The sequence below is a fragment of the Fukomys damarensis genome, unplaced genomic scaffold, assembly GCF_012274545.1.
Source record: "Fukomys damarensis isolate Sample0158 unplaced genomic scaffold, DMR_v1.0_HiC HiC_scaffold_23, whole genome shotgun sequence".
Classification (NCBI taxonomy): domain Eukaryota; kingdom Metazoa; phylum Chordata; class Mammalia; order Rodentia; family Bathyergidae; genus Fukomys; species Fukomys damarensis.
Genome location: NW_022900935.1, coordinates 60,046,649 through 60,074,128, shown reverse-complemented (window position 1 = coordinate 60,074,128; position 27,480 = coordinate 60,046,649). Strand labels below are relative to the sequence as shown.

At 43.5% G+C, this 27,480-nt stretch overlaps 1 protein-coding gene across 1 annotated transcript in view; it reads left to right on the top strand.

Moving 5' to 3' along the window:
* Window positions 1–1,026: 1,026 nt before the first annotated feature.
* Window positions 1,027–27,480, top strand: part of Rnf157 (ring finger protein 157) — a gene marked incomplete at its 5' end in the record, with an annotated part of 66,237 nt that continues 39,783 nt past the window's right edge. Inside the window, 2 exons of the mRNA XM_010618442.2 lie at window positions 1,027–1,093; window positions 12,600–12,718. Coding sequence (XP_010616744.2) covers window positions 1,027–1,093; window positions 12,600–12,718 — 186 coding nt within the window. The remainder of the gene's footprint in view (window positions 1,094–12,599; window positions 12,719–27,480) is intronic.

Below are 27,480 nucleotides of genomic sequence, written 5' to 3'. Positions count from 1 at the left end.
AGTCAGCCTCGCAGAGTGCTGGGCTTGCAGGCAGGTGGACCACCCTGGCAGTGTTCTGTGTTTTCTGTGGCTCTGATGACTAAGTGACCACAGAAGTGAAGTACCATTGACAGAAGCTGAGAATCTGGACCAGAAATTGCTCTTGCTGTGTTTTTTTTGTTTGTTGGTTGGTTGGTTTTTGTTTTTGTACGGAGTCCCCTCTATATTAGCCCAGGCTACCGTCATATTTGAGATCCTCCTGGCTCAGCCTCCTGGGAAGGTGAGATTACAGGTTTGCAGTCACCATGCTCAGCTGAACTGCATTTAGAATGAGTTCTAAATAGTATCTGAGGTTTTATTGCTCTTAAGAATTAGACAGAAACCTACCTGCTCCTCCAAATCATAGAATGGAGCATTCTTCTGCCCTCTTCAAGAATTCTGAGAATTCCCAAGGGGCTAATGTTGGCCCCATCTGGGCTCCTGGGCTCCAGTTTGCTGTCCCTGCCCCACAGTAAATGTGACATCAGTCCATTCTTCATTTTCTCTAAAATATTCCAGTTACAGAAGGTATTCAAAGTATAGCTTTTACTAAAGATTTGTGAGGGGTACAGCCAGGTGTGGGGGTACACACCTGTGATCCCAGCACTCAGGAGGCTGAGCAAGAAGGATCGTTGCAAGTTTGAGGCCAGCCTGAGCTACATAGTGAGTTCAAGGATAGGCTGAAAGACATGAAGAGAACCTGTCTTGGAAAAAAAAAAAAGTCAGGGTTGGGGACTTAGCTCAGCGGTTGGGTGGCCTGCCTTGCAAACGCAAGGACCTGAGTTCAATCCCCGGTACCAAAAAAAGAAAAAAAAAAACAAAAGTCAAAAGTCTTCCTCTGTGAGGAAGAGGGGGAACAGAAGAAAACACAAGGACAGGACCGAGCTTTGAGGTAGGCCCAAGATTTTGTCTGACACTGAGTAGAGCAGATGAGAGGAGGAGACCCAGAACCGCCTGAGTTTTGGGAGCCGCTGGGTATGAGGGTGGAGCTCTGCTGAGTGTCTCTGAGATGGGAGAAGGCTGTGGGCGCAGGTGTTCCTGAGGTCCGCAGGGCCGGGACCTGTGAAGACTTCAGGTCGGTGGGTGCTGGGCAGGGACAGACGGAGGATGGGTGCCTGGGCCGGGAGTGGGAGATACTAACCTTGGCAGATGGAGGGTTTTTGTATTTGTTCTTTAAGTTGGGAGACCAGAATACGGGTGTAGAAGGAGGTAAGTAAGCCAGGGGAGGAGAGAAACAGAAGCATTAGGAAAGAAGGACGGGAGAGGGCAGCTGTTGCAGAATTCAGTTCATCCTGGGAATGTCACCGATTAGTCATGCGATACATGTTCTGGTTTTAAAAAATAAAATGCAAAGAGAAAAGAATGGTTACTGGTGACGTCTCAGATCAAGCAGAGGCAGAGTTGGCTGTGGTGGCACACGCCTGTAATCCCAGCTATTCGGGAGGCTGAGGCAGGAAAGTCACAAGTTCAAGGCCAGCCTAGGCAATTCAACAAGACCTATCTCAAACTAAAACTTAGAAGGGCTGGAGATGTAGCTCAGTGGTTTCTATTTCAGTCCCAGGATTGGGGGACAGGGGAAGCAGAAGCATTTGGGAATGAGAATTTCGGTGAAGAAGTTGACTTGGAATGGGGGAAGGAGGAGTATGTATAGCATTAGAAATACAGGGAGGTCGTAGGGTATCAAACTATAATAATAGAGAAGAATTTGCCAGTGCCACCAAGTAGAAGGAAGACAGGCACGGTGGTTGGGGTGGGAGACTTGAGAATGTGGGGAGGATTTGTGTCCTTTGTTATGTGCTTGGATTCACATACTGAAGCTACAGCTGCCAACAGTATGTTGTTCTGGCTCAGAATAGAACAGAGTCCTTATTAGATATATAGTGTGATAAAAACATTTCAAATTCTGGGGTAAATGGAATATTCAAGAAATAGATTTAGGGCTGGGGATTTAGCTCGGTAGCCCAGCACAAGGTCCATAGTTCAATCCCTGGTACCAAAGTAAATAAATAGATTTAGTAAAATTTTCTATATGTGAAAAAAATTAAATCCTTATCCCACACAGTGCATAACCACAAATTCCAGAGGTAAAAACACTCAACTTGAGTGAGGGAAGGAAAAAAAACGGGGAGAAGCAACATAAACTGGAAAGAAAATTAGAGAATATTGTTGTCAGTAGGGAAACAGTTAATTAAATCTGGTAATCTGCACACAGCACAGCTCTGCACTTGGGGAACCCGACACTGCCTCTTTCTGTGTGACCTTGGAAAGTTGCTTAGCCTTTAATGCTTCATTTTCTTCCCCTGTAAAATAAAAATGCAGACCCATAGGGCTGTGAGAAATAACCCGCATGGCGCTCATTAGTACTGTGCTTGCCCTCAGCAAGAAGGCTGGATAATACGATTATTAACCCTGTGTGGCCATTAAAAGCAACGAGGTCCGGCCATAAGTACAGATATGGAAAGATGCCTACGAGTACATTTGGTAGGAAAGCAAATTGCACATTGATAATGTGAACCATCCCCCCCTTTTTTTCCCAAAATAAAGCAAAACAAAACCTGGATGTTTTGAGTATGTGGAGAAAAATCTGGAAGGCCACCGCCCAGTTGTTATGCCATTACTTGTCATGGAATGCAGTTGTGTTATTATCTTTAAGTTGTATCATTCTATGTATTATTTGTAAAGAACTTTTACTACTTATGTTATTTTTTAAAATAAAAGTATGAATGAAGCTGGGCATAGTGGCACATGCTTATAATCTGGGAGGCGGAGGCATAGGGATCATGAGTGCAAGGTCATTGCACAATTTAGTGAGACTGGGTCAAAATAGAAAATAAAGGCCTGGGGATGAAGCCCCGGGTTCAGTCCCCAACCTCAAAAATAAGTGAATGAGGGGGCCGGGGATTTAGCTCAGTGGTTCTGCCACCTTCCTTGCAAGTACAAGGACCTGAGTTCGATCCCCGGTACCCCCATCCCCAAAAAAAGAATGAGTGAAAGACACAAGCAGCTCTGTAGCATTACAGGGCTGAGCTGAAGATTGATTACAGGTCTTGCCATAAAAACTCCCTCTTAGTATGTAGTAGTGACTGAAATCCAAAATTTGCTTGTAAAATATAAAGTTTTCATGACTTCAAAAGTTTAAACTTTTTGGTTCGGAATTATGCCATGATAGTAAACAAAGGACTCTTACTTAGAAGTCTAAACAGTTTTGTTTTGTTTTTTTTCCCCTAAGCCTGTTTATGTAGTCAAGCATATTTCAGTGATTTCATAGATTTGGAATGAAGTTATTTTAAAGTTGAATTTTTTGTTTGTTAACATTCAGGGTGCCCATCAACATAGAGCTGCAGGAAAGTGAGTTAAATTGTCCTTTGTAGTATGGTGGTGTGTCTCATGGTAATTTGGTAGCAGATGTCATAGTATCTCATGGAGGCAGACATAATTTAGGGAATCTGTTAACCAATAATTTCACCGTGCTATTAGGAATATGCCCCAAAAGTTTAAATTTAAAATGATTAGGTAGGGCTGGGGATTTAGCTGAGGGATTCCGCTGCCTGCCTCACAAGCGCAAGGTCCCTAGTTCGATCCCTGGTACAAAAAAAAAAAAAAAAATTGATTAGGTAACTCATTTGACATAGTGAATTCTAAATGAGATTTTTCTTATTGTTCACATAATCAGAGTCAACTAGTTGTATTTGTCTTTGTGGAGAGTTGAAGTTAATCTATTGATTTGGAACTCTGGCTTCAAAAGTGGCCTCTGGGAGGATGGGGTTTCCTCCATGTCATACAGACCTGGGTGGACTTGTGCTGAGTTCCTGGAAAGCCAGGAAGTGCTGAGAGTGACTAAGATGAAGTCAGATGCTAAGGAGTAGCATCCCACACAGCAGCCACAGGGCAATCATGGCTGCAGAGAACTTAATGTGCCCGCTTTGACCCAAAATGAGTGAGAAATATGCGTCCGATCTTGAAGATTCAGTATAAGCAAAGGACCCGAGTTCAATCTCCAGTAACAACAACAAAAAAATACAAGTGAAAATACTGAAACTGAACCAGGCATCTAAAGTGGGAAGCCTAGAACTATGGATGAAGACATCAAAGGGCAGTTGGTTACTGCCTTGTAAGTTATTTAAGACAATGGAACACCAAGTGTGATCATTTTTTGGAGAAAAAACAGTAGGTGTCTTGATGGATATTTTTTGAGTGAACAAAAGTAGGATCTGGATACCTTGTGTAAACTAACTTCACTGGATGTTTGCTGCTATCAGCTTATTTCAAATGACTTAAAAAAAAAAATGTAGAGTTGGCCAGGCATGGTGGCGCACGCCTGTAATCCCAGCACTCAGGAGGCTGAGGCAGGAGGATTGCTGTGAGTTGAGACCAGCCTGGGCTCCATAGTGAGTTCCAGGTCAGTCTCAACTACACAGTGAGACCCTGTCTCCAAAAAACCAGAAAAACAACGTAGAATCTCAGTGTGTGGCCCAGGCTGGTGTACAACTTCTGAGTTTGAGCAATTCTCCTGCCTCAGCCTCCTGAGCAGCTGAGATTATAGACATGCACCACCATGCCTGGAAAAATAACATTTTAATTCTTAATCATTACTACTATAGCTGAGTTGATTTTTTTATAATTAATTTTTTCTCCACATTTTGGCTTAGAAAAGCTTGGTATAATTTTTCCCTAAAGACAATTTCTCCTTCCTTCCTTTCCTTTCTTTTCCCTCTTTCCTCTCCCCTCCCTTCTTCTCCTTCCTTCTCTCTCCTTCCTCTTCCTCTTCTTCCTTTTCTCTGTCTGTCTCTCTATCTCAGCTGAGATTTGAACCCAGGGCCTTGTGCATGCTAAATCATGCTCTATTGAGTTATACCCCTAGCGTTTAATTGATATCTTATTTTGTGGGTTTTTTTTTTTTTTTTTTTAGACAAGGTCTCACACAGTTCAGGCTGGCCTTAAATTCACTGTGTTGCCCAGGCTAGGCTTGAACTCAGAGCAGCTCTGCTTCAGCCTCTAAGTATGCAACACCACACCTAGCTATTTTGGTTTTTTTAAAGATTACTTCTTAAAGAGAGATGTTAATTTTTTGGAGAAGTGTGCCAAATCTTTAGGATATGTTATTGTTCTTTTTAATGAAGGGGAACTTTCTTTTTTATAATAAAAATGATAGCCAGGTACAATGCTAGTAATCCCAGCACTCTAGGAGGCTGAGACAGGAAGATCACAAGTTTGAGTCTACCATGGGCATTTTAGCAACTTAGTAAGACTGTTTTATAAGAAAAAAATAAATAAGAAAGGCCTGGGAATATAGCTTAGTGTGAAGGCCTTAGGCTCAATCCCCAGTCCCACAAAAAAAAAAGTAAACAAACAAATAAATAAATAATAGGTGGGCACTTTGATATATACCTGTGATCTCAGCCCTCTGGGAGGCTGCAGCAGGAAAACACAAGTTTGGGGTTGGGGATTTAGCTCAGTGGTGCTGCTGCCTGCCTCACAAATGCAAGGTCCTGAGTTCAATCCCCAGTACCAAAAAAAGAAAAAGTAAATACAAGTTTGAGCCCAGCCTGGGCAGTTTAGCAGTTTAACAATACTCTGTTTTATACTGAAAATTAAAAAAAGGCTGAGGATTTAGCTCAGTGCAAAGGCCCCAGTACCAAGCCAAAAACTAAACCATACTTCCTATTAATGGACATATATACAATTTATTGTGGTTTTTTGTTGTTGTTGTTTAAGACAGGGTCTCACTTTGTAGTTCAGGCTGGGCTTGAATTTGCAGTGATCCTCTTGTCTCAGTCTCCTAAGTGCGGGGATTGCAGGTGTGTACCACTACCCCTGGCTAGGAAGTATTTTATTTCGGGTACTGGGGATTGAACTCCGCCCTTTCACTTGCAAGGCAGGCAGTGGAACCACTGAACTAAATCCCCTACCCTAGGAAGTATTTTAGATGGAGACTTTAACAGCTGCGTGTGGTCATCCCCACTGGCATCCTGCTGAGAGCTGAGCTGTGCTCCCGTGTCTTGGTCTGGACATACGGCCTCTAGACACTTTGAGGTACTCTGGAAATTGAAGTAAAATTGTTTGTTTCATGAATATCTAATTGATCTTTGTGATTTCTCGTATTGGTATTCAGAGTTAGGATTGGGTTTTGCCTTATATTAGTATACTTCTTTCTATACTCTAAAGGTGTATGGTAATTCTGTATATGTTAAAACCTTGTATGTTCTAAAATTTTTGTCTATGCCTAGTGATCTTCTGCTTTTTTTTTTTTTTTGCAAAAACTCCAAAGGACAGTGTAATCTGTGTTTAATTCCATATTCTGTTTTGGACTAAAAGACTGTATATTTTATTTACTCTCCATTAGATCACTAAAAAATAGTATTTCAAGTTGATGTGGAAAACAAAATATTTTTTGATATCTGATTTACAGTTTTTGTTTGCCTTTGCCAGAAAGGAAAAAAAACCTAGACCTTATTGGGTTCAGCATTTTATCATCTTAGTGGATGTCCTTTTTCCTGTAACACAGGAAAAGTAAGTCAGATGATGTGTATGCCATGAAGGACTCTAAACAGTTGGCTTGCCTTCCATATATGTGTGAAGTAACACACATTCAGGATGATAAAAAATGCAATGAATATTTAAATTTTAGAAGTTGTTGCACTGGGGATTTAGCTCAGTGGTGTCACTGCCTGCCTTGAAAGTCAAGGTCCTAAGTTTGATCCCCGGTGTCAAGAAAAAAAAAAAGTTGTTGCCATATATCTCCCTCAAAATACTCCTCCTTGCTTTGAGTGCAATCTCATTGTCATCGGCGATGTGCCTTGTGTCCTTGAAATGTATTTTGCAATCAGTGATGTCTGCGTGTGTAGAGAGAGAGACAGGAGTGGTTTCCATCTCCTCCCGCAGCTCGGCCTCTGTCAGATAGGCAGATGGTGTGTAGTTAGGTGTGCAGGCCTCAGGTTCAAGCCTGGTCTCTCTGCTTTTGCTGCGTCTTAGCCGTGGAGCTTGGTGCTATCACTGGGTTTTTCCACCCTCCATGTCCTCGACTGAAAAATGGGCCCTGTGTCACCTATCTCACAGATGATGTTAAAGAGGAACAATTTTGGTAAAGTTCTGTGTATTGCTTACAATAATACACGCTTGAACATTGAAGCTAAAATTCAAATGACAATATTAATCTGACTTCTTGTTCCTTGTAGGAGCCTTCCTTTCTTCATCCCGTGTCTCTCTCTCTCTCTCTCTCTCTCTCTCTCTCTCTCTCTCTGTCTGTCCCCCCCCTTCTTTCTAAATTGAGATACAACCCAATTTACGTATAAGAGCCAGGCACGGTGATACATGCCTGTATCCTCGCACTCAGTAGGCTGAGTTGGGAGGATCACTGTGAGTTCAGGGCTAGCCTGGGCTACAGAGTGAGTTCAAGACTAGCCTCAACCATAGATAGTGAGACCCTTTCTCTGGGGTGGGGGGGAGACAGTTTACCATTTTATTTTTTATTCATTTATTTAGTTAGTTACTTATTTGAGATGGATTCTCGCTGTTGCCCAAACTGGTCTCCAACTCTTGGGCTCCTATCTTAACCTCCCATTAGTTGGGACTACAGGTGCCAGCTAAAATTAACCTTTTTTCTTTCTTGGTACTACCGATCAAACTCAGGACCTTGTGCTTGTGAAGCAGGTGTGGTACCCCTGAGTTAAATCCCCACCCTAAAATTAACCATTTTTTGTTGTTGTTGTTTTTTTTGTTTTGTTTTGTTTTTTTGAGACAGGGTCTCACTATGTAGTTGAGACTGACCTGGAACTCACTATGTAGCCCAGGCTGGTGTCAAACTCACAGCAATCCTCCTGTCTCAACCTCCCAAGTGCTGGGATAACAGGCGTGCGCCGCCACACCCAGCTAAAATTAACCATTTTTAAATGAATAATTCAGTAGCATTTTTACATTCTCAGTGTTGTACAAATACCACTCTAATCATTTCATCACCTCAAAATAAAATCAGGTACTTCTTAAGCAGTTAATTCGCATTTTCCCCTGCCTCTGCTACTTTCTCCCCCTATGGCTTTTCTAAATCTGGACATTTCATGTACATGGAATCATATACTCTGACCTTTTGGGTCTGGCTTCTTTCACTCAGTTTGACATTTCCAAGCGTCTTCCACGCTATAGTGCAAATGAGTACTTCATTCCTTTTTATGGACGCATAATATTCCAGTGTCTGGATATTTTACATTTGTTCATCCATTCATTGGTTGATAGGCTCTAATTATTTCTACCCCTCTTTTTATTTTTTTTTGACATTGTCTTGCTCTGTAATTCAGGCTGGCCTTGACCTCACTATGTAGCCCAGGCTGGCTTCAGATTTGCAGTGATCCACCTGCCTCAGTCTCCCAAGTGCTGAGATTACAGGCATGCCCCACTACACCCAGTTTATTTCTACCTTTGACCATTGTGAATAATGTTTCTGTGAACCAATACGCTTTTAATGGCCACAATTTCCTTGTATATTATTTCTCAACAGTTATTTTAGAAGAACCAACAAAGAAGCTTGAACAATTCTAGCTGGGACCAAGAAGGTCCTTGTCTTTACTGATTGCATACTATTCGATATGTGGAGGTAAAGCACTTTGGGTTTTCTGTTGTAGTATTTTCTCTCCTTTCAGGTTGCACTATTGTGGCTTTCTCAGTGTTCCTAATTGGTTCAAAATATGTCCCTCTCATGGTCATTTTGACTTTGGGGGAAGAGCCAGAAGTAGCATAGGGCCAGATCTGCCAGATGAGGACTCACTATAATGTTATTATTTGACGGAATTGCTATGAACATTTTGAGTTGATTCAGGACATCAAGGCAGCCACAGAAAGACACAAAGGAACACTTTCAGAACTGGTTCAGAAGGTGGCACAATGATGGGAGAAGTATATTCAAAGCAGGGAGGTGCAATTTCAGGAGGATTTTCAGCAATGTTTCTTTTACTATAATAAATTTTTATTTGTATTAGGGTTGGGGATTTAGCTCAATGGTTTTGCCGCCTGCCTCACAAGCACAAGGTCCTGAGTTCAATCCCTGGTACCAAAAAAAATTTTTTTTTAAATTTGCATTTAAACATCAGTCTTATTTTTTGTTTGTTTTGGGACAGGCTCTCATGGTAGTTCAGGCTGGCCTCAATCTTGCAGCAATTCTTGTGCCTCAGCTTCCTAAGTGCTGGGATTATAGGCAGGCTCTGTGATGCTCAGCTATTTATCTTTTTTTTTGGGGGGGGGGATTTCAGACAAGGTCTCATTAGGTAGTTCAGACTACCTTGAACTCACTATGTATCTTAGGCTGGCCTTGAACTCATGGCAATCCTACTACCTCAGCCTCCCAAGTGCTGGGCTTACAGGTGTGTACCACCATGCCTGGCCATTACCTTTTTTGGGGGGGTGGTACTGGGGATTGAACTTGGGTCCTTGCATTTACAAGGCAGGCAGCAGAACCTCTGAGCTAAATCCCTGGCCCCCTTATCTTATTATTATTATTTTTTAAATCATACTTTCTTATATATTTGTTGAGGAAACTTGTTCATTTACCTAGTAGTTTTCCCCAAACTGAATTTTTATGATTGCCTCCCTGAACTATCATTAATCATATTCTGTTCTATTTCCTGTGAATTGGTGGTTAGAATCCTCTGTTTGATCAAATTTGTTTTCTGAAAGCTTTAAAAGTGTCCATACTTGGCAATGTGACTTTGTTGTATTTTCCATCACTAGGCTCATATCTGGTCATTGAATTGGTGATTGATGATTCATTAATTTGTTAAGGGGTGTACTGAATAATTGATAGTCCTTCTGTGTTTATTAGTTGGAGTACACTATAGAGAGAGACTCCCCTCATCTGTTAATTGGTCATTCACACAGAAGTACAGCTCATATAGGAGAAGTATGATAAGTGCTTCATACTTTCCCCTTACGGTACTTATCAGTTCTCAAAATAGCCTTCCAATATATATGCATGGGTTCTGCACCTGCAGATTCATCTAACTGTGGATCAAGAGTATTCAAGAAAAACAATTGTGTCTATACTGAACAAAAAAGTACAAATTTTTTATGTTTATTCCCTAAACAATATAACAACTATTTGCATGGCATTGTATTGTATTAGGTAGTATGAGTAACCTAGAGGTCATATAAAGTATACAAGAAGTCGGGCATTGTGGTGCACACCAGTAACCCCAGTACTTGGGAGGCTGAGGTGGGAGGATTGTCACAAGTTCAAAGCCAGCCTGGGCTCCATAGTGAGTTCAAGGCAACAGAGCAAGAGCCTGTCTCAGAAGAAGCACAAAATAAAAAATAAAGTATATGGGAAGATGTGCCTAGGTTATATGCAAATAATATGACATATCTGTAGGGACTTGAGCATGTCCTTTGCTAGGTTCAGTCACTGCCACTCTAAGCTAGTTGCCTGTGGATTTCTTCCCTCAGGTCTCTCACCCAACCGCCCACAGGTACTGGAAACTCATTAGTCCTACCCTGAACTCAAGCTGCTAACCCAAAACCGCTTCCCTCTATGCCTATTCATCACGAAGCAAGCTACCTATTGATGGAAAATTGTCAACTTTTCTAACTTTATGTAATGTACCGTAAATATATATTCCCTAATGTACAGGAGATATAGTCTAAGGTTCAACAGTAAATGGCTTAGGTTGTTTGAGAAGGCTGTGTTAAAAGACAACAAAACTGAAGGCAAGTAGGCACTGCCCCCTCTATAAATTATGCACTTGGAAAATAGGGATAACAAGTGCAAGACATAAATAATTGATTCTGAAGCTTTCCTAAGTGATGAATTGCATGCTGTGTCACTGCAGATGGCTGCTCTTTGTATTAAGTTTTGATGGGTAACTTTCAAGAATTCCTCAGTGGCGGCTTTGATTTGCGCTGCCATCACTCCCAAAGAATGTTTTCCTGATCGTTAATTCAAGAATTGCCTCACTGTGTGGTGAGTGATCTGATCCATGTTGTTTTATTATGTGTTTCTAAAGTAAAGCTCCACATGTTGAAAATAAAAAAGAAAACGAATGTTTGATTCAGTCTTTCTTTTTTTTGGTACTGGGGGTTGAACTCCGGACCTTGCACTTGCGAAGGAGTTGGTGGAACGACTGAGCTAAATCCCCAGCCCTCAGTTTTTCTGTTAGAATTGTCTTCTCTTCTCCTCTGGCTTCTCCACAGGCTGAAAGTACTGAACACCATTTTGTTCTGTTTGTTGTAAATCTTCAACAAAAAAAAATTTGTTTTTTTACCGGGGATCAAACTCGAGTCCTTGCGCTTGCAAGGCAGGCGGCGGAACTGCTGAGCTAAATCCCTGGCCCCAAAAATGGTTGAAAGAAGTTTAGAATATGCTAGCTGCATAACACATAAATAAGCCTGTTGTGGTTTCGTAAGGTCTTTGTATTAGCTGGAGAGTTGGGATGTACGAGAGCATTGAGAAAGTTGATTAAGGTGTGATCCCTTTCCTTTGGACAGCTTACCTTAGAATCAGATGATAGAAATTTGGAGTAAGAGATATTTGTGCAGTCATCAAGTTAAAATGTTTCCCTAGGTGGAACTGTCAGTGTCCCTAAGCCTCCTCTGGTGACTTATCAGTGCCATCACATTTTGGGACAGTTCCTTGGTCTGTCTGGATGAGGCTGAGGGGAATTCTAACCCCTGCCGCTGATTTCACCTCTTTATTGCGGGGAAAATGTCCCTGCCCCCGGTTGGTGAGGGTGGGGTGGAGAGGGCCTGCCTCAGCTGATGTCCCTGCAGCCCTGGTTCTTAGCTCCGTTAAGGAACGTGAGGCTGAGCGAGTGTGTGTGGCTCTCCTTCCAGAGCACTGAACTCTCCCCTGGTAAATGGTAGGTAAAGCCAGGGAGAGCTATGTAATTTAAATTCCTGTTTTCCTAAGAAGCAGCCAGATTCTGTAGCAAGTTAAAGGGTGAAGACCCTTCATCATAGAGGATTCTGGAGACACAGAAGTAGCAGTAGGTGGCTACTGAGACTTCTGTGTGTTGGTACAAGCTGGCATTTAAGCAAAGATGATCTGTGTGTGTAAACATGCTAATACCTGTAGGTAAGACCCGAATACATGGATTCATCACTTTGCATTTAAAGGGAGAAGTCAGGGGGAAAATGCATGTCTGTATTTATTAATGGGCATTATGGGGACTTCTGGTCTTTTGGCTGATGATATTTTTGGACAGATTATGGTAAAGACTCAAGAACCTTAAAAGAAAAACAATGATATAATTTATGTTTGTTATCTTGGATTCTTCCCTGCTATGATTTTTTTTTATTTATTCCCAAATCAGTAAAGGAGAACAACCCTGGGGTTAGAAATTGTTCTAATTACTTATTTAAGGTTAACTTTTCATTCATTCCATTCATTCATTCAGGTTTTTTGAGACAGGGTCTCTGTGTAGGCCAAACTGGGCTGGCCTGGAACTTACAGTGATCCTCCTGACTCAGCCTTCCAAGTACTAGGATTACGGGCATGCGCCACCATACCTGATTTCTTTTTAAAAATCAGCTTTTTTGCTTGGTTCAGTCTGACTGCTTTCTGCATGTTTGATTTTTTTTCTTTCCTGTTTGTCCTTCTCTAGGCAGTTATTTTGCCAGCCACTTCATCATGGGAGGAGAGAAGTTTGACTCAACACACCCCGAGGGTTACCTGTTTGGCGAGAACAGTGATCTGAACTTCCTGGGGAACAGACCAGTCGCGGTAGGGCTATAATCTCTTTACTTCCCTATGGGGCTCGAGTGGCCAGTAAAAACATGTACATGGTTGCTGGCTCAGCAGAGTTCCAGCATGGTCTGAGCTGAGAAGGGAAGTAGGAGCCAGGTGTCTGGCACCGGAGACAGCAGAAAGGGGGTACAGTGTGTGTAACTGAGGTTGGGTCTCATCACACAGCTCCCCGAGTATTCAGGTCTTCCTCCCGCAGCTCTTGGCCGACCCCCTAGCTGGCCCTCGTTTGCTTACTTTTTCTTCTTCATAGCATTTAACTCCAAGCTTCTATTCACTTGTCTCTCTGATTGTCTGCTTTCCCTTTAAAGGCAAGGACTGTGTTTACTGTTGTATGCAGACCCAGAGAAGCCTGGTACGTTAAGAGTAAGCCCGGTAAATATTCATTGAGTAGATGACTGGAAAAGTTTCCATCTGAATTGATACTAGGATACATTTCTCTCAATTGCTCCTTCAGCTCCCTACATCCACTGTTTTATTTTGCTTTTTTAAAAATTTTTTTATTTTAAATTGAATTTATTGGTACATTCTAGGTAGACAGCACAGTTGCATTCATTACTGGGATCTTGTACCTTTACATGCCAGGTCTTGGTTTTCATTTTTTCCCCTTTTCCCCACCCTCCCTTCACCCCCTCCTCCCCTCCCCACCTTCAAACACTTTAATTCCATTTTTACATTTTCTCATATATTTTTCCTTTTCCCTCATTCCCCTTTACCTATCCTTCTCACTGTCCCTACACCTTTGGTCCTTTTCTTCCTATTTCACGTTGCTAATTGTCCCATTAGGATCTTGAGTACTATTTTAGTTTTTCACACCAGAGAAACTATTCGGTATTTGCATATGTGTGAATTATTTATTTCACTTAGGAGCATATCCTCAAAATGTACCCATTTACCTATGAATGAATCTGATTTCTCATTCCTTATGGCTGAGTAGTATTCCATTTTATAAAAAAACCACATCTTCTTTATCCAGTTTCCAACTGATGGGCAGATGGGCTGTTTCCAAGTTGTAGCTATTACAAACTGTGCCACTATAAACATGGGTGCACATATATCACTGTGGTATGATTATTTTGCTTTTTTTAAAAGCAGTCCTGCCTTGGCCTCCAAAGTACCTCGGACTGCAGGGTCATTCTACATGCCAGCTCTGTAGACCTTTATTGGGTATCTTCTATGCACCCACATGGAGCTCTCTGATAGGAGCTTCCAGGGGGCTCTTGACTGGAGCTTTTGACTGAGTCCTGTGAGCTAAGAAAGGTCCTAGAGACTTCAGATGCTCCTACTCCTCATGGAAAGGCACCTAGCAGAGGACTTCTTTTTTTTTTTTTTCAATAGTGGAAATCAAATCTAGGGGTGTCCTATCACTAAGCTACATCCCCAGCCCTTTTGACTTTTTATTTTAAGACAGTCTCATGAAGTGGCCCAGGCTGGCCTTGAGTTTGCCATCCTCCTACCTTAGTTCCCAAATAGCTGGGATTACATGGGGTTCTAGGGGTGCCACCGTGTCCAGTTTAGAGGATTTCTTGTCACCCATTTCGTCAGTGAAAGACCCAAGGCCCTGAAGAGATGAACAGTGGTGGAACTGTCATAAGATAGTACATACTGTCTGTGGCCCTGTTCCAAGCACTATTGTTTTATTGGTACTGGGGATTGAACTGGGATCTGGAGTCCTTGCGCTTGCAAGGTAGGGGGTGGCACCACTGAGCTAAATCCCCAGCACCCCCCCTTTTTTTCCAAGCATTTAGCATACATTTTTCTCAGAGCAGCATAACTAGGTCTACCTGGCCATAAATTGTTAATTTTTGCCTTCCTCAGTCCCTGCCAAGTTAGTGGGGCAGGTAAAACATATCAACAAGGAATGCTGGGTGGTAGAGATCTGGAGGGATGGAATTCGGTGGGAACAGGAGGTGAGAACGGCAGGAGCAGATGTTCTGGTGCTGTGGTTAGCACAGTGCATGGATGCGGTGGGGCTTTGAACAGTGCCACTCACCTAACAGGCTGGTCAGGTGAGCGGGAGCAGGGTACAGCGTAAGGGCCTGAAAGCATTCACATTTCTGTTGAATCAGCCAACATTTTCTGAGCACCTGCGGTGTGCTGGGTCCTGTGATAGGCGCTGTGGACACACCTGAAGTGAACATGGTTGGTTTCTCCCTGGAACAGATAAGGAAACCATCCAGCCTGATGACAGCAAGAATGGAAAGGTAGGTAGGGGCTCCTTGACCTTGACACATTCTCCCTATCACCTCTAGGCTGTGGGAGTATGTTCTAATTTTTGGCAAGTGAGTGACCTAGAGAAATTATTTACATTTGTTTTTAGGAAGATTGCTCTGGTGATAGTCTTATGTCTTGGACTTAATTTTTTAAAAAATTCTTTATTGATTTTCATTCTTTCTACTTGGGGTGACCTCTTTTCTAATTTTGTCCAGCTGTACTCTTTTTCACAATACCAAGTCCCTGTGCCAGGGATTTAGCTCAGTGGCACTGTGCCTGCCTTGCAAGCACAAGGTCCTGAGTTCCTTCTCTGGTACAAAAAAAGCAAAACAACCAAGTGCCTTCTGCTTTAAATCAAGTTATACCACTAATACCATGACTCTTAGGTTCATTTTGAAGTTCATGCTGGCTGGCAAACTTCCCCGAGGTTGAGTCACCTTGTTTACACCACTGTGGAGGCCTGTGAACGAGTGAGCTCTTCCTGAATTGCTAGGTAGTGGCATTGACTGTAAATCTGAGGCTTTTCCCTATGGGAGTACTGATACTGGTGATTTTGTTGTTGTTTTTATAAAGTAATCATGAAATAGGCTTAATGCTGTACAGAGAAAATTTTTGAAAAACATACTATAATTTCATATTAGAAAATCAAATCAGAGTAACTTCAGTAGTTACAAAGAAATGTCGTATACAGAACAGAATAAATATAATGCGCCTCTCTTTTCTTTCCTCATGCTATTAATAACAACATTTACTGAACACTTCCTAATTTGCTAGGTCAGGTTGTCCTAGGCATTTCATGACATTTCTTTTGGTCCTCATATCCTAAGAGAAATATCCCTGTTTGCTAAATGAAGAGTGTGAGGCACAAAGAGGTTAACTAAAGATAACCATGCCTGTAAGGGATTGAATGAGGATTTGAACCCAGTTGTTCAGCGCCAGGGCCTTAGCAGCTCTTACCCTTTTTATAGTAAGGTCATCAGGTGTACTTGGGATCTCTGCCCACAACCTGTCTGAGAGTCCATTTGCGTTGGTCATCAAGTGCCGCGTATGAGGTGTGGGTAGAGATCTAAAAGTAGAACAGGTGGAATGACATGCCTTCCTGGAACCCCTCAGAGAGTGTGAATGTGGTGTGTAATTCCATCTGCCAAGCTGACCTCTAGGCTTCGCTGGCCCTGAAACCCAGGCTTGACATGAGGCTTGACTTCTGAAGCATTGACTTCAGCTCTGGAGCGAGGGAGCTGGGTGTCAGCCTATGAGTGTCGGGTTACGAGGAAGAGGACAGCCTGTTAACGCGGCAGCACCTGGCCTGAGTAGCTCCTCCTTCCAGAGAGAATGAGTGTGGGCAGGGGCATACACTGAAATAGCTGTCATGTGAAAACATGAATGCCGTAGGCCTTCTGGCCCCTGGGATGTGCGATCATTGTCATCATTTCCGAATGAGCAGACTAAAAAGTCTGCCTCCAACAGAGCTGTCACTTGGTCTGTGGTCCTAGAGTGCCATGGATGTACCAGTCAGGACAGTCCATCGAAGCCAATTTGTTATCCAGTCTTAGGGTCAGATTTAGAGAAATAGAATGGTGTAAGTACAGAAAAACAGTTGAGAGTGGGAATTACGATCTCAAGTTTTGTTTCTATCTTGCCATTAAACTCTCTGTAACTGTGGCACATCTGTCGCCTGGACTCTCGGATTACCCACTGGTGAGGTGGGCACGGTTCTGACTTTGGAGGAATGCCCTGCGTGGGAGATGGATTGGTGTTGCTGGATGAAAGTAGCCTGGAACAGTGATGACTATACTCACTATAGTTGCTAACCTTTCAAGTTGGTTATTTCTGCAGCTGCTAATAATTGTAGGTGGAAGGAATGTACACTGCTTTTTGTTTGTTTTGATTGTTTATTATTTATTTACTCACACTCACAGGGTCTCACTCTGTAGGTAAGGCTGGCCTCTAACTCACTGTGTATCTGAGGCTGGCTTTGAACTCCTGGGGAGCCTCTCTCCTCAGCCTCCCAAGTGCTGGGATTACAGGCGTGAGCCACCACACCCAGCAGTTGTTTTCTTTTTTTTGCAGTGCTGGTGATCAAACCAAGGTCTTGCACATGCTAGGTAAACACTCTATTACTGAGCTGCACCCTCCCCCATTTAAATTTTATTTTAAGATGGCATCTTGCCAACTTGCCCAGGCTGGCTTCAAACTTATGATCCTCCTGCCTCAGCCTCCCAAGTAGCTGGGATTATAGACACGTGCCTCCATGCCCAGCTAAGTGCTGTTTATCTGGTGACCAGGGTTTCTAACGGTCCTTTGCTCTCCAAGAGGAGTGATATCCTGATAGAGGAATGGCAGCCTCTGGGAAATCACAGTGATTAAGTAGAGACCATCTGTGTTCTGCCTAGATGCTGGAAGAGCTGGCGCTGCTACTTTGCTCCTTTGTTGAGTTTGATGTTGTTCGCTGAGATGAATCACTAAAGCTCTAAGTAATAACTAAGGTTTAATGAATATAGATTGTCAGAGCATCAAGTCCTGTCCTCATTCTCCTTACGGTTTGTAGGCAGGAACTCATACCGTTCCTCTTGTCTTAAAGGAGCAGCGGATGAGTTTTAGTCTGCTCTTAGTAATCCATATCTTTTCGTGTATTCTCTAGCTGGGTCCATCGATGTGGTTTCCTTCCTCTGGGTCCCTGAGCTGCAGCTGTGCTGCTGGTGGCACTGATAAGGACCTAAGGTGCACACAGTGTGCTTTCCTTCTTCCTCTGCTAGAGATACACCAAAAAGTTTATGTAAATTGAAACTTTTACTCACATGTTTGCAGGGAAAGGAAGCTATATTTTTTATTTGTTTATTTGTTTTCATTCTTCCTTTCTGTGTTTGTGTGTGTGTGTGTGTGTGTGTGTGTGTGTGCGTGCTGGGCATAGAACCTTGTGCATGCTAGGCAAATGCTCTACCACTGAGCTACATCCCAGCCCAAGAATAAGTTTTTCTTTTATTTCTTCTCACTTTCTTCCTCTCTCCCTCTCTTCCTTTCTTTTTTTTTTGTTTTTGTTTTTTTGAGACAGGGTCTCACTATGTAGTTGAGATGCCCTGGAACTCACTATGTAGCCCAGGCTGGTCTTGAACTCACAGCGATCCTCCTGCGTCAGCCTCCTGAGTGCTGGGATTACAGGCGTGCGCCACCATGCCCAGCCTTTCTTCTTTTTTAGATGAAGTCTTGCTGTGTTGCCTAGGTTGGCCTGGAAATCATGGTCTCAAGCAAGCTTCACAGTCTCTCCAGTACTTGGGACTACGGGCATGCACAACCATGCCTGGCTAGAGAGAAAGTTGTTTAAAGGAACTTGACAGTATGTTCCCCGTGAAGTTGCATACATAGAGTTTTGTTGGGGGGGAGAAGCAAAACAAAAACCCATTATTCTGTCAGCCATGACTCCGTGCATTCGTCCAACAAATATGTATCTGATACCTCAGTAGGAACAAGGTCAAAAGACACAACCCCTGCCCTGAAGGACCTCATGGCAGCACGGAGGAGGCAGCCCTGCCCCTAAGCACGATGTGTGGTGTAAGTGCAACGGGAGAGAGGACCGTGTGCCCCGGAACCTGCTCTCTGGGGCAAGGGTTTCTGAGCAGGGTTTCCTGGGTGGGGAACCCAGAAGAGGCGTCTGAGGAGTTATTAATAAACTGCAGGAGGAGGCACAGGGATGCAGCAGCACACATGAGCTTCCTGAGCAGCGAGTAGTCCGCAAGGATTGGACTGTGACAGACGCTGCTGAGAAAGACACACTGGGCTGGTGTTTGAAGAGCCGTGGAAGTCGTGCGAAGTTTCCTATGGCAGTAGAGAAGGTTGTATTTGAGAGCAGCTTTGCCGCTGACTAGCTGTGAGTGTGGGCGAAGGTGGTGGCTAGTCACTGAGCCTGAGTTCTCTCCGGCTATAAAAGTGTGTTTCTTTTTCTTTTGGTACCGGGGATTGAACTCGGGTCCTTGTGCTTGCAAAGCAGGCCACAGAACCGCTGAGCTAAAACCCCGGCCCTAAAAATCTCTTTCTTGCAAGAATATCTTAAGGGTTCAAAAAATGATACCTATTATGATCTTACTTCTGTTTTAGGAAGTTAACTCTCTAAATTACATCACGGTATAGGAAATGAATCAGAGATCGATTAGGATGTAAGTTAGTTAAACCAAAGATATGAAATGTCTGAACTAGGATAATAACATTCGAAGTAAACAGGGTCAGATTTGAGAACTGTGGGCAGTGTGAGTTGAGAGAAAGGGCAGAGTTAAGCAAAGTATACCGAGGAATGGCCCCAGTGGGCGATCCCCACCTAAGCTGGACGCCGTGCATGTGTTCTGTTCTCGAAGTTTTGTTCGTGCCCTGACCTGGGGTTGCTGCCTTAGTGGCTTATAGCCCCAAGTACCCTGACACCTGTTGCCCTACAGGCCTGAAGCCGTGGTGAGAACGGACACCCCCTTCCTGCATGCGTGTGTGGGGAGGGGTGGGTGTTGGATTGTATTGTTTGCTTTTTGTATCTACTCTTCTTTTCTTCTTCCTCTATTTTATTTATTTATTTGTACTGGCGAATGAACCTGGGGACTTGTGCATACGAGGCAAGCACTGCCACTGAACTGTTATCTCCCACTCTTTTTAGTTTTTTCCAGTATCAGGGATCAAACTCAGGACCTTGCACTTGCCAAGCAGGAGCAGCACCACTGAGCTACATCCTCAACCCTTAATTTTTATTTGAAAATAGTCATGCTAAATTTCCTAGTCTGGCCTCAAACTTTAGATCCTCCTGCTTCAGCTTCCCAAGTGGCTGGGATTACTGGCATGTACTGTCGCGTTTGGCTTCCTTCTTTATACTTAATTGTGTGTTTTGGCTTTGTTTTGTTTTGGTGCTGGGGATCAAACTCGGGACCTTGAGCTTGCAAGGCAGGCTGGGCACCACTAAGCTAAATCCTGGGACCTATACTAAATTGTTTTTGGTGTACAACTTGGCAATGTTTCCAAAATGTTAATCTGTGCGTTCACTTTGCCCACGTCGCTTCACTTCTCTGAATCTCTTCTACAGAAACTCTTTAAAGAATATTAAATGATTCCTATTTATATTGTCATATTACTTACAGTAGTGAAAAATTAGAAAATGACCCTGTGTCTGTGCTACAAACTGTTATTCAGCCACAGTACGGAAGATCTCTGTCCACTCAGGAGAAGATTTGTTCATAACCACATTATTCACCAAAAAAGCAATTGCAGTGTATAATATAGTCTGATTTCATTTCTGATAAAAGTAATAATATGTGAATATGTGTGCAGTTATTTACATGGATATTTATAACTACCTGAAATATCTAGGGGAACAGTGTGTTTTAGAACATTGCAGTGGTAGCTGGGGGCCCTCAGGAAAGGGGTGTTTGCCTCTTACCTCACAGTCTTCTATGTTTCATATTCTTCAGGGAGCACTTTTAAAATTAAAAGCATCTTAACTCTGTTTAAAAATAGAAATGAGGATACTTCTTAACAGAAGAAGGAAAACAGGTCTAGGAGAATATGTAGAAGTGGAAAATTAAGGGATTTCACAAACAGTGGTTTGAATGTTTCCAGTGCACCTCAGGCGGGGTGGGTCCACTGATGGTGTTGGGCGTGGTGTGGGAAGCTCCTGGGTGGTGGGCACAGGAGCAGACGGGGAGCAGAGTGAGCAGCGTCCTCGAGGTGCCTTCTGAAGCCCCGATTCAGTACTGAGAATAAATGAAAACCCAGCCTGGAGGAGAGCTGAGCTAGAGCATGAATTCACCCTCCCTAGGTGGCTTAGGGCTCCACGGAGAACGTCACTGGACGACTTTTTCTTGGCTTTTTGAGACAGGGTCTCACTATGTAGTTGAGACTGCCCTGGAACTCACTGTGTAGCCCAGGCTGGTCTCGAACTCACAGTGATCCTCCTGCCTCGGCTTCCTGAGTGCTGGGATTACAGATGTGTGTCACCACACCTGGCTTCGCTTGTGGACTTTTTAAAAATAGCGTTCTTATAATGTACCTCCTTCCTTCCGGGCTCTCCCTAGGGTGACCTCTCTGCTCAGTTCGGTGAAGGGTCTTCTCAAATTTTACTTTGCCTTCAGATTTTTGTGTGTAATAAAATACATTGGATTAGGGCCGGGTGTGATGGGGCACACCTGTAATCCCAGCACTCAGGAGGCTGAGGCAGGAGGATCCCTGTGAGTTTGAGACCAGCCTGGGCTACATAGTGAGTTCCAGGTTAGTCTCAACTATATAGTGAGACCCTGTCTCAAAAAACAAGATAAACAAACAAACGAAAAACATCGGATTGGCCATCTAAGCCATGTTGAAGTATATGATTAGGTAGTGTTAAGTACACTCACACCGTTGTGCACTCCATCTCTTAAATGTCTTAACTTGCGAAACAAACTACTGAGCATGGTGGCACATGCCTTGAGAGACTGAGGCAGAAGGATCTCAAGTTCAAGGCCAGCCTGGGCTACATGGCAAGACTCTGTCCCCTCAAAAAAACCCTGAAACTTTGTATCCATTGGGCACTAATGCTGTCTCCTTCCTCCAGCTCACAGAGCCTACTGTTCTTTCCAATCACGTCCTTATGACTTTTTAGAATAACAGCTTCATTGAGATTTGCTTCTTCATGGGTTTCTCCACAGTAGTTTCCATCTTTCACTTTTTAGTGAAGAATCCCGGCGGGGGGTACTTCTAAATTGCTGCCTGGATTCTTTTTTAACACCCCCCCCCGCAAATCAACCGAAACTATGCTTTTTTTAAAGCTAAAGATGCTGGGTTGGCTGAGGTTAGTGAAGTGGGATGGTACAGGTTAGATCTACTGCATGGTTTTGAGATGTCAGACGGTGGTAAGAGTTTTATCTGTCTGGGATGTAGGCTTCAGGCTTTAGTTTTATGGATTAAACCAATAGAGAGGGGTTGCAGTGTAACTTGAATTTATGGGGATAAGGAGCAAGGTGCGTTTTTACCTTTTATGTGTCAGAATTTCAAAACCAATTTGGATTATAAACAACTTATTCACTGGGAGAAAGAAAAGAAGAGGAGGGGGAAATAGTTTTATTTGCTGTTTTGTTTTTTCCAGTGCTGAGGATGGAACCCAGGACCTCTTACATGCTACCACTGAACTACACCCCAACCTCTTTTATTCTTATCTTAATTTGGCTTCTGTACTAGTTGAGAATATAGGGTTTTGGTTTTGGTTTGTTTTTAACCAGCACCTTTGCCTTACACTACACTCCAACCATTTTTACTTTAAGGGTCTTGCTGAGTTTCTGAATTGCCCAGGCTGGGCTCAAACTTGGAATCCTGCTGCCTCCTAAAGTTCTGAGATTACAGGTGTGCACCACCCTGCCCAGCTAATAGTTTTCTTTCATAATCATGTGGCTGTGTCCACTGTTGATATTTTCTCCCTCCCTCCCTGTTGCACAAATCCTTGACTGATTAACTTCTCCCTTCATTTCCTCATTCATTTAAAATTCTACTGAACGTCTCTGACCCTCCAGGCTAATATGAGAAATTAGAGATAGGAAAACAGATGAAATGCAGGCCCTGCCTAAGGAGCTGTCCTGCAGCTAGGGAAGCTGAGCTTGGGAGCTTGCTGGAGGGTGGGCCCTGCAGAGGCCCTGAGGATCCAACCAGGGGAGGACTCTGAGGACTCCACAGGTAGGGATGGCCGGGATCTTGTGTGCCTGTCCGTGACTGTTGGACTTTTATCCTGTGGGCATGGGAAACTACTAATGCGTTTTAAATTGAGGACCACATAGTACACATTGTCTTGAAAGGCACTCGCCTCATCTGTGTGGTCCTCAAAATGTCAGGGAGAAGCTTCCTTCATCTCCAGGGAGAGGGAGGAGGTCATTTGCAGGCCCAGGAAATCTAGGGGTCATGACTCTTCAGTAACTATACACAGACTTCCCACCAGGTGTGGTGGTACATGGCTGTAATCCCCACCCCTGTGAGGTGAAGGCAGGGGCATTGGTGTGAGTTTGAGGACAGCCTCGCCACACAGCGAGACCTTGTTTAAAAAAACCCGAAACAAACCCCAAAACTATATACAGATATCCCATCTCAGGTCCCATCTTAGCATTCACTCCTTTCCCACTGGGGCCCTGACCTCTGCGTAGTAGAAGTGAAGTGCCTGGGCCGAAAAGCCAGCCTTTTGTGTAGCTCTGCCACTCTCAAGGTTAGTCCTGTTCCTACAGGAGATAAGTGTGTTTAATGCTGTCAGAGGAGGCTCACCGCCAGGCATGAGTGACTTTAGGTTGTCAGTTGCTGCATCTGAGACTCATTTCCCATTCTCTCAGTTCGTGGGAGTTTATACTTTTTGACCTTTTAAAATCCCTTTATTGCCCTTTCGTTAGAAATATGGGCAAAGAGGTGAATAAATTTGTCTAATTTGTGTGTTAAGTAGGAGGCCTGTCATGTGCCTTCGTGTTCAGTTCCCTCAGATTTTCAAATTTCTGCAGATGGAGGCACTGTTTTACTTTATATTTTCTATCACTTCCAACTATGTCTCAGAATTTGACACCAGACTCCTACGTATCAGGGTATAAACAATAACAAATCATTTTTTTGTTTTGTTTTGTTTTTTGAGACAGGGTCTCACTGTGTAGTTGAGACTGACCTGGAACTCACTATGTCACCCAGGCTGGTCTCGAACTCACAGCGATCCTCCTGCCTCAGCCTCCCAAGTGCTGGGATTACAGGCATGGGCCACCACGCCCAGCAACAAATCATTTATGGCACAGATTAGGGCATGAATAAATAGTATACTGGAGGCCTTAAAATTACAGGATAAGGATTTTCCTTTAAAGAATTTTTTAATTTTTCAATTATTGCTGTAATATGATTTTCTGTTATGTTTGAAAGTAATCTGCATTTACTGGGTTTAGATTTCCCACAGAGCTCCTCATTGTCCCTCTTTGCATTCATGTGTTCTTTTGCTTTCCTTCATGTCAGCCAGGAGTCATATGGGATTCTTGCGAGTCTGGTAAGGCTTTAATAGTTAACTGGGCAAAAAATAGTGCTGTGGGCCATTAGATCTGACAGGGCAAAGACTGTTCTATTGAAACTCAGGCGTTTTAGTGAAACAGAATTTCCTCATTAATCTATATTCCATTTCAGCTATAGTTTTCATTTTGAGAAAGGATCACTAAGTTGCCCAGACTGGGCTCAAATTTGTTATCCTCCTGCCTCAGCCTTCTGGAGGGCTGGGATTACCGGTGTATGTACCACTATACCTGGCTTGATATTTTCTTTTAATGCCCAAGTTCATCTAATGATGATGCGGGTATTGTCTAGTGTTACACCATCATGTGCACCAGTTGCATCGTCATGTAAATGGATGCCATTTCTATAGGCGCTCTTCGTATCTCACCGAAAGGATCCTGCTTTCAGAGGTGCCTTGTGAAGCCTGCAGAGCGAGCCCAGTTTGCTGTCCTTCCCACCTGTCGGATGCTGGCTTCGCCCCTCTCGTCACACGCCTGGCAGCCAGACACATGGTATTCTATATAGGGCAGTGAGGCCTTCAGCTTTTTTATTTAAGCACTGGACAGTGTGTCTTACCCCTCTAGAAAGAGCAGAACTATAAGGATAGCAAACAGATTCATGATTCAGGGACTGGGGCACATAGGAGGGTCAGCTACAAAGAGGTGTGAATGCCTGTTAGGGACGATGGAAATGTCCTTTATCCTGGTTGTGTTGGTGGTCACACAGTTGTGATTTGTCAGGATTCGTGGCACTGTGCTCTACAGAGAGTGAGTTGTGTTGTGTATAAATTGTATTTTAATAAACCCAACTTTAAGAAAAAGAAAATGTGTCTTGGAAAGAAAGAGAAGTTAAAGGAAAGGTTTCCACAGGCCCCAGAGCTCTGTGGCTGTGTCCCTGTTCTCTGTGTGGCTGAGGCAGCAGCAGTGGGAAGGACAGCACTGCTCCCACATCAGCAGCCTCACCCAGGGTGCTGGCCCAGACCTCGGGGAGTGGGAGCGTGGATCTCCCCGCAGGGTGCTGGCTCAGGAGCCGTCACAGATCTGTGCTTTGTCTCCTCTGTTGGCGAGTGATTATTTGGGCCACGCAGCAGAAGTTGGGGCTGGTGAACGACTCGGGTCATGACAGACGGGAGGAACCGAAAGACGAGGGTGGCTTACCGCTCCTTTACTTTAGACAGTGGCTTCCATTTTCCTTCTGATCGTAACATGAAAAACTCAGACGGTCTTCTAGTCACTAGTGTAGGGATTTATGTCTTCCTGGGGGTTTGCAGTTCCCAGGAGGTGAGATTTCACCAGTACGGGACAGAATGGAGTGATTCTGCAGGCCCACAACAGAGTGAGATGTATCCTACTTGCTTTACTCCAAGTGCTTTGGGATTTATAGGTAAGAGATAGGTATTTAATTGTGTATTTATAGGTAAGATACTTGTTTAATTGTGTATATTTCATTTGTATATTCTTTTTCTGAGCATATAAAATGTACAATAGAATCTTTAATAAAAGTAATGTCACTAATGATAACCTACATCTTTATAGCATGGTATGATTTTCAAAACATTTTTATCTGATCTCAATCATCCTGTGAGCTGGATAGGGGCTGCAAATCCAGACAGGGACACAAATGCCTAGAAACAAATCTCTTGACCGAAGTGTGCCCGGGGGAGTCGGGGAGCAGAGGCAAGAACCTGGATCTCCCAGTTTTGGGTGCAGTATTTGTTTTTCAGATTAGTTCATCTCTCTCCTGTCTTGCAGGACTCCTCACTGCCAGGACTAGAGTCTTAGTTTAAGAGATGCTAATCACTAGTTAAGCTTACTAAATATTTTTCTAAAAACCCTTAATTATAAATCACTTGCTGGACTATGTTTTTCACTGCTCTTGTGAGCATTCGTTTGCGTCAGTCTGCCGTTTAGTCTGAGGGGCAAGCATTCAGATTCTAAGGCGTCACCTGGAGGCCCCTGCTGAGCTCTTCTGAGGATTCTGTCGCTCCTGGTAGATTCTATTCTACCCAGACTGCATCTGCCTCCTGCCTGTGCTGGTCTACTCAGGCGGGTGGTACAAAGATGACTCTGGTGCGGGATTTGACCTCACCTCAGACCCTCACAGCGCAGACCGGACACATACATAGTATAGGGCCCCGAAGTGAGCACAGCACGCACATAGCTGAGATACAGAAGGAGGTGAAAAGGAAAGTGTACACAGTTTGGCGAAGCACGGAGAAATGAACTTTGTAAGTTTCACTGGCTTAAAAACTGCTTCTACTAGCTTGAACTTTTGGGTTGTTGTTCAGTACACAGAGAACTGCTGTGGTGTCCAGGAGATAAACTAAAGCACCTGGGTTGCAGGAATTTCCTCGAAATGTCTTTGAAACATACCGAAAGCGGTGTACACTCACCTCTGTTTCCTGTTGTCATTGTGTACTCCCCAGCTTACGGGAAACTGTACTTGGTGGTGTTGCATTTCAAAGAAAATGTTGGTTAACTTTTTCATCTTTTGAAGAGATGTGTAATTGTCTTAAATTTCACCGAAACTATTCTACAAAAGTCTGTAAAAGCCAATATTTCACAGTCAAATACATGTAAATAGCATCCCTAAGCGGCCCACTTACTTCATTTTCTAGGATGGTCTTTGATCAAGTAAAATAGTACTTCTGATTATTACAGAGATTAATCAGACATCTGCTTTATCCTTAGGAGGCAGCACTGAGAAGGAAACTGTGTGGTAAAGGTTGGTGTAATGATAGGATAGAAGGTAATCTTCAGCCATATTTCCCACTATAATTTTATCTTTTTGCAGTACTAGAGATTGAACTCAGTGCCTTATGCATGCTAGACAAGCATACCACTGCTTAGCTATATCCCCAACCCTTTTTAAAAATTTCCTTTTGAGACAGAGTCTCGCTAAATTGCCCAGCTTGGCCTCGAACTTGAGATCCTCCTGCCTCAGCCTCTGGAATAGCTGGAATTCTTTCCAAAAATGTTAATGCATATATCACCAGAAATTTTTATATTCTGCTAATCCATATGGTATGATTTTTTTTTTTTTTTTTTTTTTTGCACGAGTCAGGGTCTCACTATGTAGTTGAGACTGACCTGGAACTCACTATGTAGCAGGCTGGTCTCGAACTTCCAGTGACCCTCCTGCCTCAGCCTCCCAAGTGCTGGAATTACAGTCTTGCTCCACCACGCCCGACCGGGTATGAAGTTCTTAAAAGAGATAGAGCAAGTAGAAGCCTCGGCACTTAATAGTATAGTAGTGAATACCATTGGGTAGTATTTACAAGATTATTTCACTTCCATGACCGAGGTACTGTTGTCTCTCAGGCCCAAACTGCCCTCTGTGGTCTGCTCTGCAATGCCTGTGGACCCATTTCCCTGCTGAGTGCTGACAGTGAGGGAGTGGGGATGTTGGAAGTCAGCAGCACTGGAGAGGGTAGGGCTTCGGCTTCCTGTTTGCTGCCTGTACCCAGGACACTGTCCCAGCCCTATAGTGTGTGTGTGTGTGCCCATTCCTACAGGGCCCGTGGCCAGCCGGAT